Source organism: Catharus ustulatus, chromosome 6, assembly GCF_009819885.2.
Source record: "Catharus ustulatus isolate bCatUst1 chromosome 6, bCatUst1.pri.v2, whole genome shotgun sequence".
Lineage (NCBI taxonomy): Eukaryota > Metazoa > Chordata > Aves > Passeriformes > Turdidae > Catharus > Catharus ustulatus.
The window spans coordinates 22,893,785-22,910,783 of NC_046226.1; the positions used below are offsets into that span (position 1 = coordinate 22,893,785).

Below are 16,999 nucleotides of genomic sequence, written 5' to 3' on the forward strand. Positions count from 1 at the left end.
CGTCTTGACCATCTTGATTAGGTGCTGGAGCTGCCTGAACTCTTGAAACGTTTCAAGATATTTCAAAGATTTTTTTTTACATGGGAATTCCATTAGGAAAGAAGGACTTATCAGATTGTAACTAGCTTCTTTCCACCAAAAGCTCATCTTCCCAAAGTGGCAACATTTCCTACTTCTTCAAGATTTTTGTTGTAAAGTCTATGTTGGCAAAATGTACATGGCAAAATGTACTTCCTGTACATATTAACATTTTCTAGATTCTATTTTTAAATAAACATTAATATATGCAGGGCTTTAATTCCTTCCTAAGAACTGTAAAATGTAGTTTTTATTGTTGGTTTAAAAAAAGTATGGTATCTAAGCCATTTAAAATCTGTTATGTCTACCATCTTTCTAACATATTTTTCCCATGGAGACACTAAAAAAAATTTCTATCACCCATAACTTTTTAAGCAACATGAGCTGTTGCTTAATGAGTTTATTTTTTTTCTCTTGCAAAGGTCCCTGTGTCAGATCTGCTAAGGAGGCAGGGGATGACTGCCCGATCCTTACCTCAGTGTTTGTCCACATGCTTTGCCTCAAAAGAAGATAATAAAAATATATGAGTGTCTTAGTTTCCCAATTCCCATTTTCTGCCTTCATCTTTGTAAGTAAGTTCATAACCATCAGCATACAGAACGAGACAGATTTGGTAACCAGGTTCAAAGGACCAATCATTCCTTAATGGAAAAAGACCAAACTGTGGAGGAACCTGCTGTGTAATGGAACATCAGCTTAATTTTTACATTCAATAACTTAGACCATCAGAGCTCCCCAGTGCTGGGCCTCCCAGCACTCTGAGCTTTCTTTCAATGGTTCTCATACAATCTTGCATTGTCTGACCTGCTTTCTTGCTTCATTTTTATAGCTATTCCTTCTCTTCCTCCTCAATTTCCCCTTCCACAGGCTTCTGTGCTGGCTCCTGGTCTTTTAGGTGACTGATTGAAAAGAAGTGAACCAGTATTAATCTAGTAAACTGAACCTTCTCTGTCAGGTATCTTAAAGCTGCTGAGAGGATCTTGAGGAAACAGCCTGAGGTAGGAACTGTAAGGACAGCAAAGGTCACAACTCTTCTGACTCTTGTCTGCAAGGTGAATATTACCATTTCACACCTGCCACAGTGCTAAAATGCATCAAGATGCTAGATAAGGGATATATATCTGTATCTGTTTTTTCCCTTATATCAACTCTACAGCATTAATGACACTAGATGAAGTATTTTCTGGCCAACAATTTTATCTGCTTACGCTTAACCACTGTAGATTCTGTAAGTTGTCCCTGAAGTGCTTGGGAATCCTAATTAACCTCTGATTCAAGATTACCCAGGCTAAAGCACATCTAGCATCTGAGCATGGATGCTTTTAGTATGGCACCACTACATGTGAAGGAATCCAACAAATTATTTTGCTTCTCTTTGAAAACATCAGGAGGCTAAGAGCAAAAATGACCCATTGCTTCTAGCTTTAAAACTAGGCTATAGCATGTAGTTAAACCCATTCGTGTGTCTGAGGGATGGGAATATTTGGGCATGATTAACAGGGCTTTCAGCTGATGAGTCACATGTTAGAACTGACTGAAAATCTAGGGGGACTTTTGGGTCCAATGACAAGCAGTTTAGCCTGCAGCAACTGACAACCTCTTAGGAGTTTGCTGCTGAATGCTCAGGCTCTCAGAACTTGGACATGATTGCTACAGGCACTAAGGAAGAGGCACTTTCAAGAGAATGAAAAGTTCTGTAGTTTGAAGGTGGGTTTCCAGGGAAAAGTAGGTCTCCTAAGAAGAGGAATCAGAGAGAAGGGAAAAAACATGAGTCCCTGAGGATGGAGGCAAAGTTTTGACAGCACAGATATGCTGTCTTTGCAAATCTTACTCTGGCTGCAGGGGGGATAGTGTTGCGCTGATGCTTCTCATCTTAGGTTTAGGATGAATGAAAATGCCATTCAGCTCCGAGATTCCTGCAGGATTCTCATGGCAAGTTTATCAAATTGGAAAATAAGACTTTTAGTTTGATTCAACAGAACTTCTAAGCATACAAGGTGTTTTTTCGTTTACCTTTTACTTGTGTAAGTAATGGACTGGCCAAAAGCATACATCCCTTCACATCCCAAGATGTACAAGGTTATGTTTATTTGGTGTCAAGCTGAATTAAATAAAGAAAGACAAAACAGGAGTCATTCACCTGTAATCCACAACTACTGTCTGATTCCAGTCTAGATTGTGCACTAGTTCACCAATTTTGGACTCAGATCAGTGGGATGTTTTGTTGGTAAGAGAAGTGCTAGGAAACCAGGCTAATTTTAAGCGGAAAAATCCTCTATATGAGAGTGGGGCCTGGCTGTCTTTTAATAGGTGAGCAGATGGCCTGGTGCATGGAGGAAGAGAGACAGAAAAAATCCAGAATGGTGGTGGCAAGACAATTTAAGCCATTATTATTATTATTATTATTATTATTATTATTGTTGTTGTTGTTGTTGTTGTTGTTGTTGTTGTAAAAGAACTTCATGTCTGGCTGACCATTGCTACTGATACCAAATTGATCCCAAATGAATCAGTACTGATCCCACGGTGGCAGGAAGACAACTGTCTACTCCATTGTACGGGCGGGGTTTAGATGCCTATTTTTCACTTTCCATAGCAGTAAGACATAAGAATGTATCAAGATCCTGTATATCCTATACAAACAGTTGGTATCTGTGATATTCTAAAGTTGGTCCATTATCACGGATGCTATCTACAGTATTTATTGGGTGTTATAGCATTTCTATTGTCTCATTCTGGCTCAACTTTTGCTATGAGTGATTTTTGCCTTTTAGCCTTTTCAATCATAGAAGAGTCTGAGTTGGAAGGGACCCAGAAGCATCATGATGCCACCAGCAAAGCTGGCTGGTGGCTGTGCTGCAACAGAAAGGTTTCCCTAGAGCAGTACACTACCAGAAGAACATTCTGGCCATGCTTTCAGAGTCACACCTGCATCACGGCTTTCCAGAAGGTTGCTACAGGAATCTTTATGTTTCCATCCTTATCAATATTCCCAAAGAAGTTCTCTGAGTTGTAGGTTGTGCTCTTTCAAAGAGTTCTATTGGAAGCAGAGATAACACGGGCATGACTATGAAACAGTCGCTGCTACCTGCCTCCAGTTCTCCTCTTATTCATCCATCACCCCGCTTTTATTCAACCCATCACTGAGAGATATGAGTTCTCACTCCTTGTGCAGTCAGCCTTTTGTCAGAACAAAGACCTTTTGTTCATATTAATTCCATTCTTTTCAGTTATACCTCCTTCTCCCCCAACCTTGAAACAAGACTCAGTAGCAAACCTGGCTTTTTTTCCCCTTATAATTGCATATGCATATTTAGTCCTCATCCCAGCAGCCACTGCTTGGCTAGGCTGTCTAATCAAGACAGTTCTGTCCCCTAGATCTTTGATCACTTTAGTTACTCTTCTTTGAATTCTGCTTCTGTTAGAATGAGGATACCTGAATACCATAATACCTATTAAAAACTGCAAAGCATGGTAGTGCAAGTGTCACTAGTTGAGAAGCACAGCAGCATTGTTTGATCTGAGCTAACAGCCCAAGCTTTTGCTTAAGGTTTCATCTGAAACCTTATCCACAGCTAATTCTCACCCAATTAGCTGAAAATCTACACAGCAGTTAAGAAACACAGTGAAGCTGGTAGTGCAAAAGTGTTACTTAGCTCAGCAAGGTTCAATTTCTTGCGTTGGCTGCCAGAAAGGAGGACAGCACCATCTGCTGCTATCCATGGAAACTGCAGACCTTGAAAAGCTGAGTAATCTCTATTTCAGCATATCCTTGTAATACCATATCCTACTTTTGTGAGGCACATTAATTTTGATGCTAAAGCAAAACTGTCAGAGAAGTGTTTTATTAAAGTTAGCTACTGGGGTGGTCTTGTGATGAGGATGGACACTCATTTGGATCATACCTGAAATCAATCTATTTGTTTTACACAGCAAGTAAGTATCTATTCATGTTTCTTTTTTCCCCTCAGTGCTCTAAGATCCCGAGGTAATAGTTTCTCCAGAAGATCAAAGGCTTTGCTTAATCAGTCTGTGTGTACATTGTGATTCTCTTAGTGCATTTACTTTTCTGAAGGAACTTGGCTGTATTTCTCACTTGAAAGAAAACTTACCCCTTTGTACCTCCATCCCTCCAAGTGTGTGCAGCATGTATACTGTGTACAGGGAGCTAAGTAGCTCGCCTGAATCACTTCCATGCGATTTGGATGCTGTTGGGGGTCTTGATGATACAGCCTTTGACCTTACTGTAGATGACATCTAGTTCAGGATGCATCTGACACACCAAATCCTGCAACTTGATGAAAGTTTCATTCACCAACTCATTGAGCTACATAGGGCAAGGAAAGTGCAGTCAGTGTGGACACCCAGAGACCAACAAAGCCTTTCTTGTGTTCATAAATACATTAGCCATTCTCTCCTAAGGATGGTGCCTTCTGCTATCTCTGCTCTTCACTTTCAGGAACCCCCTGGAGACCCAACTGTAAATAAGTGCTCATCTTTCTCTTTTTCCATGTCTGAGAGAGAAAAAGATTCATGTTCATCCCAGAGACTGTCCTAGATGGGTCTCCTCCATTCTATTTAGATGCAGACTGCAAGTTGAACAGTTAATAGCTACAGTGTGCCATAGAGTTATGAAAAATAAAACAAAATCACCCAAGACCTTAAAGAATTAGTATCTCCAGCAATGGAACTTTATAGCCCACAAGAAAATGATCCTCTCTGGGAAGGGGTTGGGTGTCTCCAGATGAACAGAGCTTTTGGGAAAGCTCTGCTTCATTGTGTAACCCTAATAAGTTCCAGTCAGCAGAAGAAACCCTGACATTTTTCTTTTTTTCCTACAGATTTCAAACAGGGTAGTGACAGCTCAGCATTTTAGAGCTCACATTGTAAGTTTTATGTTTTAACATATACTGAATGGGCAGCAGCGCAGTGTCCTAGTTCAGGGGTTTGGAATATTAGAAAGTAAGCTGTCAATGCAAATATTATTGATGCCACTGTAAATTATTCCTCTAAGTTTAAGTTATGGCAAATTTTGCTATGTGTTGATTGATCTCTGAAAGTCATGACTGTGATTTTGTTCATACCCATGATGACAGGGGAATTGTTCATGTATTATGTTAGTTATATTCTTAATTGTTGAGAGTTCCAAGGCAGCTCAGGAAATTTATGAAAGCTTTTGTTTCTGTCACTGTGAGAGGTTCAAGCACTGTATTTTCCCCTAAAGTTTATTTATAGTTTGCTAATGCATTCTTACAGTTTCTTTTTGGAAACTTAAGATCCACTGTTTGCAGATTCGTCTACAAGCTTTTCATCTACTGTGCAATGACTCTTGACTGTTCCTACTCAAACCCAGTCTTGAACCTGTCTAGGTCCAGCTGGGTTTATTAGCTTTCATTCAGCACCAAGAGTTTGATGGACGTGGAGTGGCTCTCTGAAGAAGCCATTGCACCATGGACAGCAGCAGAGTGAGTTACTCCTGGGAATGAAGCACAGGAAAGCTTGAGCTGCCTTTAAGGCTGCTGGCTCTCCCCAGGATTGCCAGCTTGGTTTAAGCCCATTCCAAAGCTGGTGGTCTGCCAGTGCAGCCTCAGGAGCAGCATAGCCAAAGCAGCATGTCTGGTCTAACAAACAGTGCTGGGGTCAGGCAGCACCTGGAGGGAGCCAGCTTGGGCATTTCTGCGTGTTTGACATAGTCCAGTCCAGAAAAACAACATGCAGGCAGCCAAAAGGCAGTCGTAGTTTCCTATGTACTGTGATGCTGAAGATGAGCATGTGCCAGTTACTTTGATTCATGATTTCTGAAAATGTTTGATTGTCAGTATCTGCAAGTTGGAACCCTATAAAGAGTAGATTATAAAAAGCATGTAGGGAACAGTCATGCTTAGGTATATTGTCAGAAGGAATAAACTGTTGTTAAAAATGTGCCTTTCTATTGCTTCACCATTGCTAGTACTGTCAAACCCATGCAGAGGTTTCTAGATGTCCTTATTCCAAATTCCTTTTATAGACACAGTAATTATTCATTCTTTAGAAGTCAAGATAAACATGCATCAGTGAGAAAAGGGGCAGAAAGGCTTTTATTTATGTCTTCCCTTAAGTTTCCTGTAAAGGATTTACTAATTTACTAATTTCTCAAAGATTCAAGACAATGTAAGGTCTTTGGCACTGGATATTAACAGTTACTCAGAACTGAAATGCAAATCTCCCCACATCACAGGTGGAATGAAATCTGTTAGACATATTAGATGTTTACCTACAAGCATTTTATTGAGATACTTTAATATCATTGTAAATTCATGCCATTGACCATTTATCTTATGAAATGCCAAGTAATTTAGACTATTGCAAGGGTGAGGTGAAGAGAACAACTGTTAACCCTAAAAAACAGATTCATAGTGAGATTTAGGTTGAAGATTAACTCCATGCTTCAAAGTTTCTGAAGTGTTTCCTTTCAAATAAATGAATTTCAATAATCTCTTTTGATTTCTCAGAATTTAGCTAAAATTTATTATTCTTTCAAATTTTATTAATTGTTTAGGTTATTAGTAATAAAACTAACAGGATCATGTGTTCTATAATGCAGTCTTTTACACCCATACAGCCTGTTTTGGTTTTCCTTTGCAGAATGAGGCCTGACTCCTTGCAGACTTGGAAAATAATTCTCTTTGATCTTAATTTATGCAGGAAAAAATCTTTGCCATAGAGGAATGCCTGTTCTTCAGATGATCTCTGCTAAAATTACTTGATACTCTCAGGAAAGACTATGGGTGAATATTATTTATTCTGCTAATTTTTAGTTTCTTTCAGTAACATAGTAACAGAGAAACACATGCAGATGTAGCATAGATACAACCCATCACATGAGTGCCCAAAACTGCCCATCAACTTTATTTTTAGTTGGTTTCAAGTGTGAACATAATATTTATGTTCCAAGTCCCAAATCTAATTTTTGTGAAAATGCTCTTTCCTTTAATCACGGTGCTCCCAAACATGGATGGAGGACCCTGAGGCCCCTGACACCTGTAACTACTCCCATGAAGAACCAGTGGATGGATGGGAAGGCCAGGACTGAACTAATATATAGGCAGGTGTCTCCCCCATGTTTGTCTGCAGCACAACCCCTGCCCTCACTCAGGAGCGTTTCTCAGTCTCCTATTTTAGAAGCAATAGAGGCAGCACCTGAGGTTACAACAATATGTGTCATGCTCCCACCTTGCTACAGAGTATACTAAGATTTGGTCTCTTTGGTTTCTTTTTCCTTCCTACTAGCTTTTTAATGTTTGATTTGCATTTTTTTATAAAAAGAAATGCTTTGCTTCCAATGCCTTGAAGCATCCATCTTCTATTCCTCAGACATACTGATGGAGTATCAAAGTACTTCACAGTATCTAGCATCTTAGATTACCCTGGAGAAAGCTCAGGTGATGAATAGAATTTATCCTCCAGTGGTAATTCACTCCTTGTTCTAGTTCTGCTGTTAGAAAATGGAAGGGAATGAAATGTGGTGAAACTACAAGCACCTCTCCAGAGCTAGACCGAAGCCAGATTCTGCATGGCACCTGGAAGCGTTGTCAAATACCAGCCTTTTTTTATTAATGACTGTGCATAAATGAAACAAACAGCAAGTGGCCAAACAGTCTCAGAAAGAGGCAGTTCTGTGATCCACTCACCTCCTAAAAATGCATAGTGTATAGTCCTGGAGTGTTGATTTGGAAAGAGATCTGTTCTTTCTGATGGTTATGGCTAGTACAGTGGCATCTTCTGTGGTCAGAGGATTACTGGCCATCTGTAAAAGAAGAGACATAGATCCAGACATGGTGAGAATAAGGATGTCATGTCTAGCACAAGGCATGCTGCAATCTCAAGGATGACCCTTTCTTCCCATTCTTCAGCAGGCATGTGGAAAAACTGCGGTCCCTTTCAATGGGTTTGTCTGTTATCTCATCATATTTTGTCTTTGTCCACAAAAGTCTGCAAGATTTTCAAGTCAGGTGGAGTTACCTTCTCGGTTTCTCTCTGTCTCCTAGCATGAAATTCCATATATCAGGTCCTTTACACCTGTCGTGCAGAAGGATGTGATGTGGATCATATTCAGTCATATGATGGGGAGAGGCTGAGACAATGGGCTGCATTTGAATGTGTGCTTGCTAGTAGTACAACCCCTCTGGATGGGGTTGTGCCCCTTGGGACATTTCCCATTTGCTTGGCTCCTCTTGGCAGCACAGTAGATCAGAACTCAGGCTGCTCTGATCTGCTACAAGGTCTGGCTATCTGATGTTACAGGATCTGCACTGCTGCGTGCCTCTCTTAATGCATGAACATCATCTCTCCCCCACCTTGGACCTCATGTACAGTCCTCATTCCCATGATTAGAAAAAAAAGTTTCTTTGTTAATGTTGGCCAGCAGAAGACATACTCTTGTTTAGATCCTTCGTGCTTTTAGATCCTTTGTGCTTTCAGCTCCTAAGATAATCTGAGTGGCTAAGAGAGAGAGGAATGCCTCTGGGTGAGCTAGTGACTTTACCTCAAGCCAGGTTAAGAGCAAGGCACACAGACACATTTATTTACATAATTTGAAGCAGCAGGCCCAAAGACTGGTGTGGTTGCAGTGATTTACAAAGACAGGCCTACATTAACAACTCTAAAGATGCCCCTCAACCACCATAGTGTCATTTGCAGGCTCTCAGGATGATGATGTTAGATCTAGCTCAGAATGCAGCTTGTAAGCAAGCTGACTTTTCTGAGCTGAATTCCTAGAGTCTGATCTTGGATTGAGAAGATGTGTGAGCTCTCAGTTCTCACCTCTGGAGGAATCTTAGCTGGTTATTCAGTTTTGCCCTTTCAGGGATTATTGACCCCTGTCTTATTAGAAGACAGTTTTGGCTTTCTTTTGCCAGGGCTTGGTAATACTCCTCTATTTTAGGTAGTGCTGTGGCATTGCTCTGTTGTGGCAATGACAGTTTATCCTGTGCTTGAATAAATTCTCAGCAAATAATTTACCTTGTGAAGGAGAAAGGCAGAGAGAGGAAGGATTTCTTATGTTAATAGACACTGACTGTTTTTCTCACTATAAAAAATGGCTGGATTCTCCTTGCCACATCTAAAATATCAAGACTCATTCTACTTATGTTTGATTAGCAGAGGAGAGGAATTCAGCTTCACATGATAGCTGTTCCCAGCTGTACATGTGCCAATGCCAATTCACATGCATCACACACCTCAAGGTGTAAGTTCTACTTAGAGCAGGGTATGTGTGAATTCATTTGTGTCTGCTGTGACACTGGGAGGCATAGGACTTGCTGCCAACACTTGCTTCACATTCTCAGAGAGAATTTCTCATCCAAATTTTCCATGTATGGAAGATTGTATGGAGGCAGATGGTGAATTTAGCTGACTTAAAAATATTCCTTTTAGAAACAAAACAGAAAGAAACAGATTCTGCAGTAATCTCTGCTGATCCTGCCTCAAGTGAGCTGGAAGGAGAGAAGAGATGTAAAACCTTGAATTTTGGAGAGGCATTTTTCTGGACAGGAAGGTCAAAAGTTTTAGTATTGATCTCTGTGTTGCCTGCAGGCTTTTTCAAGACAGGAGCACATGGCTTTGTCCTTGCTTCAGTTTTAATTGTTCCATATTTTAAAGATATGGACTTTTATTAGAAAGAGATAACGTATCAGTGGAAATACTGAACCAGGAGAAGGAAAGTGTTCATGAAATGGAAGGCATTGCATTATTGAGATGCTCAAGGAACACTGGATGCTCACAACACATGCCTGTGACCATTATGGTAGCAGGTTGTGGAACATACTGAGGGTAGAAGGGCATTCAGGTATTCATGCAAGTCTTTCACAGTGTAGTAACAGCACCTGAGATTACGGAAATATTAATTGTTTTGTTTGCTTTCTCTCTGAAGGACTACTAGCACACTTGGATTCTCACTTTGTCTGAACAGACAGATTAGGCATCTTAATTTTATTCCTTCCTAGTCTGTGTCTATTGCTGCTTACTGTGCAATGGCTAAAGCCATTAGGTTTGTGCTACTTACAAAAAACTGAAGTAGCTCCTAAATAAACAACAGTTCCAATCCTAGGGGATTTTAGAAGATTACAATTTTCTGCTTTATATACCCTGAGGGACTTCCCTTTCAGGTCCTTCCTCTCTGACAGACTGCTCTGTCACTGTGGTTTCTCATGATGCATGTGTGTTCCTATACATGACTCACAGCTGATAGAGTCACCTGTGGTGATGAGGGTGAGCCTGTGAGCCAGCCAGAAAGCTCTGGATCTGGGTGCCCTGTTTTTTGTATACCCACCAGGTCATGGGGCATTCTTGCTAGAGAAGGAAAAGCATGTTCACTGTGCTGACACCATCCAGCTCCCTGGTGCCTGTACTCCTGTGTCCTGGGTTTTGGTCAGAATAGAGTCAATTTTTTTGAAGTAGCCATGAGGGGGCAGAGCCTGGACCCACATGGGCATGTTGAGGTCATTATTGTCACCACCTCATGTCACTGCCAGGGTTGGAAGTACAGGTCACCTTCCAAGAGCAAGGTGGACGTGACTTGCTGTCCAGGAAAAGCAGGGGTGCAGAGAGTCCATCATTCCCTGTTTTGGGGTCACGCCATGTTGAGTCAGTGAGTGGCATTTTTTGCACAGAAATGATCCTCTTTTTGTATAGTTTTGTTATTAATATTGTTGCTGTTGTTGTTCATTTTCTTATCTCATTGCTGTTTCCAGTAAATTGTTCCTCTCTCAACCCGCAGTCTCTGCCTTTTCTCTCTCACTGGAGCAATTGGAGTTTTGTCATGGTTGTAGAGAAATGTGGTGGAGTTTCTAGCAGTGTATAATTCCATACCATTCACATCATGGCAGGAGTGTGGGTTCAGCAACAGGAAGCTAGAACTGGAAGGGTCACTGTCTTTTGCTGGGCTTAGACTCAGGGGTGTGCAGGTTTTGGGGTCACCTAGTAAAGCTAGCCCATCTCTGCCACCAGTGGTCCCTTTCCCCTTTCTCTGAGTTGCAGCTTTTCTGGTTTGGTTCTATAGGTTAGAGCCAGTGAACCCGAGATACTGCTCTGAGAAAATAACAAAAAAAACCAAAAAAAAAAAGAGCAGCAGCCACGTGGAGTGGAGCCCAGCTGAGCCATGTAGACCCCAAGCTGCAGCCACAATGACTGCAGCCAGAGCCCAAGCTGCAGCTGGAACTGCTGAATGTTCCAGTCCTTCTCCCACAAGGTCAGGCACAGGAAAGGGTTCCCTAGCATGTTTCAGAGTCCTGTCAGGTCCCACCAGGTTTTGGTTTGTCTCTATTTATTCGATTTTTTTGGGCTGGTTAACTGGAAATCTAATCATACTTGGTGCTGTCTTTGCAAAGTGTCTGTGTTTATTTGGTGGGTAAAATACTCTTTTGTATGCTCTTTTATTAACATTGTTGTGGTTAGCAGTCTTTTTCAATAAATTGTGATTATATCTTATAATCTCTCCTAGTGTTTTCTCATTATTGGAAAGGAACAGGTGAAAGTGTTTAATTTTCATGCTGTATTTTAAAGCAGAGCATTTTTAGTGCTGTTCCTAAACCATGACATCCTGGCTTTGCAGGAGTAATAAGTTACTGAGCATCTATCCCAGGATCTGTCCTCCTTTCTCAGAGAACTTTTTGTGGCTGAGGTTCAACTCCTTCACTTGTTAATTCCCAACAGAAAGACAAGTGTGCAGAGGTAATGTGATCTTCCAGCCAGCTGCAGCTGCAGGCAGCTGCAGCCAGATGCCATACCAAGGCACCCACGTGAGTAGGAAAAGGAGGGATATCAGACACATTGATATCTTCAGTGCATGGCACATCAGCAGCACAGAGATTGTGGCACTGTGTCCCCTGATGGGCATATAACATCACAGTGATTATCTTCCCAAAACAGCAAAATCAATAAGGACTTCATGTTGTGCAAACTTCTCTGATGAAGCTCATGTCTGGCCTGCAACACATCCTGCAATTCTGTTCCTGTCCCTGTTTCACTCCCACCATTGTCCCTTGACTTAGAGCTCTTTCTGGTATCAGAACAAGGTATTGCTTCGGGCAGCTTCTGAAGGTACCAAATGATTAAAGGGCTTTGAGACAGGAACTGTCCAGAGAAGCCAAGACTCTCCAGTAAAAATATTTACTGGAGAATTGCAAACTTTTATGAAGTTGTGTTCTCTTACACAGTTCTGAAGGTTTCTCAGCCAGACACACAGAGCTGTCCTGAAAAAATGTTGATGCAGTTCATCCAGCACTGCATCCTCTCAGCCTCTCTTATTTCTGAACTAAGCACTTAGCAGAATTATGCCAGGAAATCATGTGGACATTGCCAAGTGAATCATGCCAAGTGAGGGCTGCAAATGACCTTGGATTTCAGGTAACTCATTATTAATGTCTCAGCAAAGTGTGGTGCAGTCTCCTTTCCAAAGTTGTTTAGTGGGGAAGAAAAGTATATTAACAATACACTGATCTCTCCTCTGGTGTGGTGCTGGGGTCTGTAGAAAGATGTGCTTTTAGGTAAAACCTTCAGTCCATCACAGTCCATATCTGGCTGTAAGAAGTTGTGGTGGGTTGACCTTGGCTGAACATCAGGTGCTCACCAAGCCTGTCACTGCCCCTCCTCTGCAGAACGGAGGAGAAAATAAAACAGAAAAAGCCCTTTTGAATCAAGATAAAGGCAATCTAATAAGGCGAAAGAAAAGGCCACACACTAAAGCAAAAGAAAATATTTATTCTCTATTTCCCATCACTAGATGATGTCCAGCCACTTCCCAGAAAGTCAGACTTTAGTACACATGGTGTTGTATAACGGTGTATATACATAGTGGTCCAGAAGACAAACACTGTAATAACAAACGTGATGCTGCTTCCCACCCTCCCTTCCCTTTACCCCCTGCCTTTCTCTTAGCTTTTATTGCTGAGGAGATGTCGTATGGTATGGAATATCCCTTTGGTGAGGTTGAATCAGCTGTCCTGGCTATGTTCCCTCCCAAGATTTTGCCCACCACCAGCCTTGTGGTGAAGGGTGGTGGGAGGGTGTTGAAGGGACAGTGCTTGAAGCTTTGGGAGCCAAAACTTTCCTGTATTTATCAACACCTTTCTAGCTACCAATACAAACCACAGAACTATGAGGGCTATTATGGGGAAAATTAACTCCATCTCAGACAGACCCAACAGGGAAGTTACTCACTAGTCTTTACTCTATGGAGTGGAATTACCCAATTTTTGGAGATGCTCCAGAAATTAACTAAGTTCCTCCTGAGGGACAGGTTTTCAGAGGTGCTGGAAATTGAGCAGGTCAAATAATTAATCACTTAAAGTCTAGATTTCCACTTTTAATCTGGGTTCCCATCAGAGATATAGCTGAGAGACTGATTTTGCCAATAGTCTGAGTAATATTTTCAGGGTGAGAGACTGGAATGAAACACATATATTACTTCACTTCTACTGCCATCAGTGTCTGTGCACATACAGCCCCTCCATGAGCTGAAAAACATTGAGGTAGGACAAATTATCCAAAAGCAAACTGGCAATGGCTTCAGCTCCTGATGTGTCTAGGTGCTTATTAAGATGTTTTGGAAGAAAAGAAGGGAGTGTAAGAAGGATGAGTCCAAAGAATTTATTGGTTTTACTGTCTTCTTAGTGCCCAAGATACGAAGGGAATAATGCACGATGGGCAATATGAGAAATATTAGCCCCACAGTAATTAACGCATAGGTTATAGGTGTATTTAACTCTGTATCCTTCCTAACACAAATAAAGCCCTAGAGTCATCAGTTTCACATAGATCTTTGTCTTCAGCGAACCAAGAGGCACTTCACCAAGAGTCTTTTCTTTCAGTGTAACACAGATCCCATGGCCTATCAAAATGCATTTTGTATATCCCAGTTTCAAATTCAAGGAACATTTCCACCAGTTCATATCTGAACATTTTGCATTATTCCCTTAATCTATTTAGAAAAGTTTCTCCATGTCATAGTAGAGAATTAAATTTCCTGGCCAAAACATGTTTTCTGTTGGCCAAGCATAAACTGAAACAACTTAGTTATGGTAATTACTGTCACATCTGCTAATGAAGATAACAGTTCTGGACTCAACAAACTGCCACTATATGCACACTTCTGCTTTTCAGAAGCTTGTACATTTTGGTTAAAATTGGTTTTCTTTCAGAAGATTGAACTTGATGAGCAATAATTTTGACTACAAACTATGCCAGATCAGGTACCAGTTCTTGAAGAATTGTCTCACAACATCTCTCCTATGCATATAGCTCCTTCTACCAAAATGCACTTGTTTTCCAACTCTAATAGTGTAATGGTTGTGTTGGACTGGGAAGACAAAAAGGTAAACGAAGGCATACAAAAAATTACTGTAAAATTAACAGGGAGAGTAGTTTCCTTAGTTAATTTTTGAGACACTAGACATTTCCTCCAAACTTCAGGGAGCATTGTGGGTCTTGAGCAGAGATCAGGGGATGTGACAGAGCCATGGCAGTGGTAATTGGCATACAAAAGAGATGTTTTCCTGGATGGATTTCAAGTAATCATGACTTTCTGTTGCTTTGTGCCAGCCTGGAAACTCAGGTTCAGATCCCAGCTTCAATTCAGGCATCTAGAGCCTGCCCATGAGTGAATGTAGCACCTTCCTATGCAGAACCCAGAGTGGAATATGAGTCCCTCCAGCCCCATCTGGCCCTGTAGGGGTTAGAAGCACTGAGGGCTTGTGTCACATGGAAGAGCATCAGTTACTTTTGGGGGTAACTCCATTAAAGGGCATCAGTTGCCACACAAAATTTTCATGTGCAGAGGATAAGAAACACTGGGATGCTCAGAGCTCCTATGTTTTTTTCTCCCACACTGTGATGACTTCCAGGCCTGAGAGAGGCCTAAAATTCCTATTGTTCTTGAGAACACTGGCTCCACTATTACTGGCTACTCATGACCATAGCACTAACAGTGTCTTTGATACCATTAGATTCTAGACCATGGTGGTTCAGGCTTAGCCAAATTTTGAATCAAATGTGAGGCAGACACCACTTCCATCAGTCTGTGTGCTTCCAAGTATACGAGCTCTGTGCCCATAATGTCTGCAAAGGCCTTCTCAGGATCTACAGAGAAAAAATATATTGATGAGTGGTGCATTGTGTCCCTCCATGTCTATTAAATAAATTAAACTACAGAATAAAATTAAGTAACACTATGCAACAACAGCACAGTTTTACTCTTTATGCATTATCACCCCCTGCTTCTTCCCACTTCTTTATCCCAGACTTCCAGGAGTAAATACATCCTCCTTGCTTATCTGTTTGACATCCAGTGACTTGCTGCAGCTTCTCACCAGTATGCAGTGTGACTGAACTTTTTTGGTGTAATTGAGAACTTTTGACATCAGGCAAAAACATTTTTGTTTTCTTGTTTGTTTTTTTTTTTTAAGTTTAATTTAAGCATGCAGCTGATATTGCCAGCAGAAGTAGGGAAGCTCAGAACATTCTGGCTTACAACCAGTAGAAAGAATCCCAGCATTTTCATCTTGGCCATTGGGTGTTGTTGACACAGCTGCAGTGTGATATATCAGTGCAGCTGGAGGCTGTATTTCCACAAAAACCTGTCATTTAGAATTCCTTCATCAAACCCCATACTTAGAGCTTATATTTCTCCGTGTTGTTATATACATTCAGAAGTCTAACCTCAAGACAAATGCCCCTCTCAACAAAGCCATTTTTCAGTTCAGTCTGTAGACTCTAACAAAATAGTCATTGTTCTTGTGTTGTTATGTTTTTTGACTTTCCTTCCATTTACTTAAGTTAGAAAGTTCTCTTCCTAAATCATGGATAAATCCTACTGTGACAAAAATGAGTGAAAGACTTGTTTAATCAGATGACTGACTTCATGCTGCAGAAAATAAGAGGAGAGCCACCAGAAAAGACTAGAACAGCTGTGGCAAACCCATGGTGTGCAGACCACAAGTGCTACAGAGTTCCATCAGGAGTGCACAAACAGGCATGCAGTTCCATCCCTGGTATCAGCTAGCTGCTCCTACTGCTCTATGTACAGCTAGAGGAGACAATAAGGAACAAAGAAATAGCCCTGGTGTGTAGAAAGCAGTTGAAGAAAGATGTTTGACATCAAAGGGAGAACTCTTAAAGGAAAATTCACACTCTCATCCCTCTTCCCCTCACCCCCCTGCCGGGCCTTTATCAATAGCCAGCTTACACGTAGCTGTCAGAATTCTGGCAGGATCATGTCCTTGGTCTCTTTTTTTGGATACATATCAGTTGGTAGGTACAGCTCTGTGTGGAAAGGCTGGTGAGAAGGCACTCAGTTTCAACCCCTAGGTCAGTGTCAGGAGCTTGCATTGCCTTCTCTGCTGAGGCATCAGCCAGCAAGACAGACTCCTGAGGCTCACTCATTTTGGACATTTCATTCTGTTCTGCCATGAGGCAGATTCAGTTTGTCCATGCAAGTCTAGCAGAGATGTGACTCCCTGGATGTGACAGATCTTCCACTCCTCTTACTGAAGCCCCCACCATGCTGTGGATGTACTCCTGCAATCCTGCTTCCTGCTCAGCACTCCCTGCGCACTACATGCATGTGGTGCTAGCCTCAGTATGGGGAATGGCTAACTCCGGGGCTAAGCTGTCCTCAAGTTCTTCAGGCCATGTGCAGGGAACTCACAGTTCTCCCACATTAGGCTGTTGTTCCCTTACAAGCTACCTTTCTCAATTTCTGAGCCCAGCAGGCAAAGCATTTTTTTATCTTCATCCCATTTCCCCACAAATGTGCAAGCCAAAACCATGCCATCTGCTCCTACCTCTCTTGAGCTGACTGACAATTCCTCAGGCACAGAGGCTGACTCTGTGATCAGACTCTGGGAATGCTTTGCAGTACACTCTTTCTGCACGGCAGAACTGCCCT

The 16,999-nt window shown here is 41.5% G+C and overlaps 2 protein-coding genes across 3 annotated transcripts in view; one reads left to right on the forward strand and one right to left on the reverse strand.

Moving 5' to 3' along the window:
• ANGEL1 (angel homolog 1) overlaps positions 1 to 16,999 on the forward strand; it is a 76,348-nt gene that overhangs the window by 43,353 nt on the left and 15,996 nt on the right. The gene's annotated exons all lie outside the window — the stretch shown is intronic.
• On the reverse strand, positions 908 to 16,494 carry LRRC74A (leucine rich repeat containing 74A). The gene is given in 16 exon segments (XM_042779421.1): positions 908 to 977; positions 2,219 to 2,280; positions 3,007 to 3,078; positions 3,080 to 3,115; positions 4,260 to 4,297; positions 4,300 to 4,405; positions 5,730 to 5,754; positions 7,749 to 7,916; positions 8,080 to 8,101; positions 11,683 to 11,751; positions 12,686 to 12,707; positions 13,581 to 13,723; positions 14,311 to 14,413; positions 15,040 to 15,082; positions 15,084 to 15,194; positions 16,409 to 16,494. Coding segments are annotated over 16 exon segments (1,176 nt in total).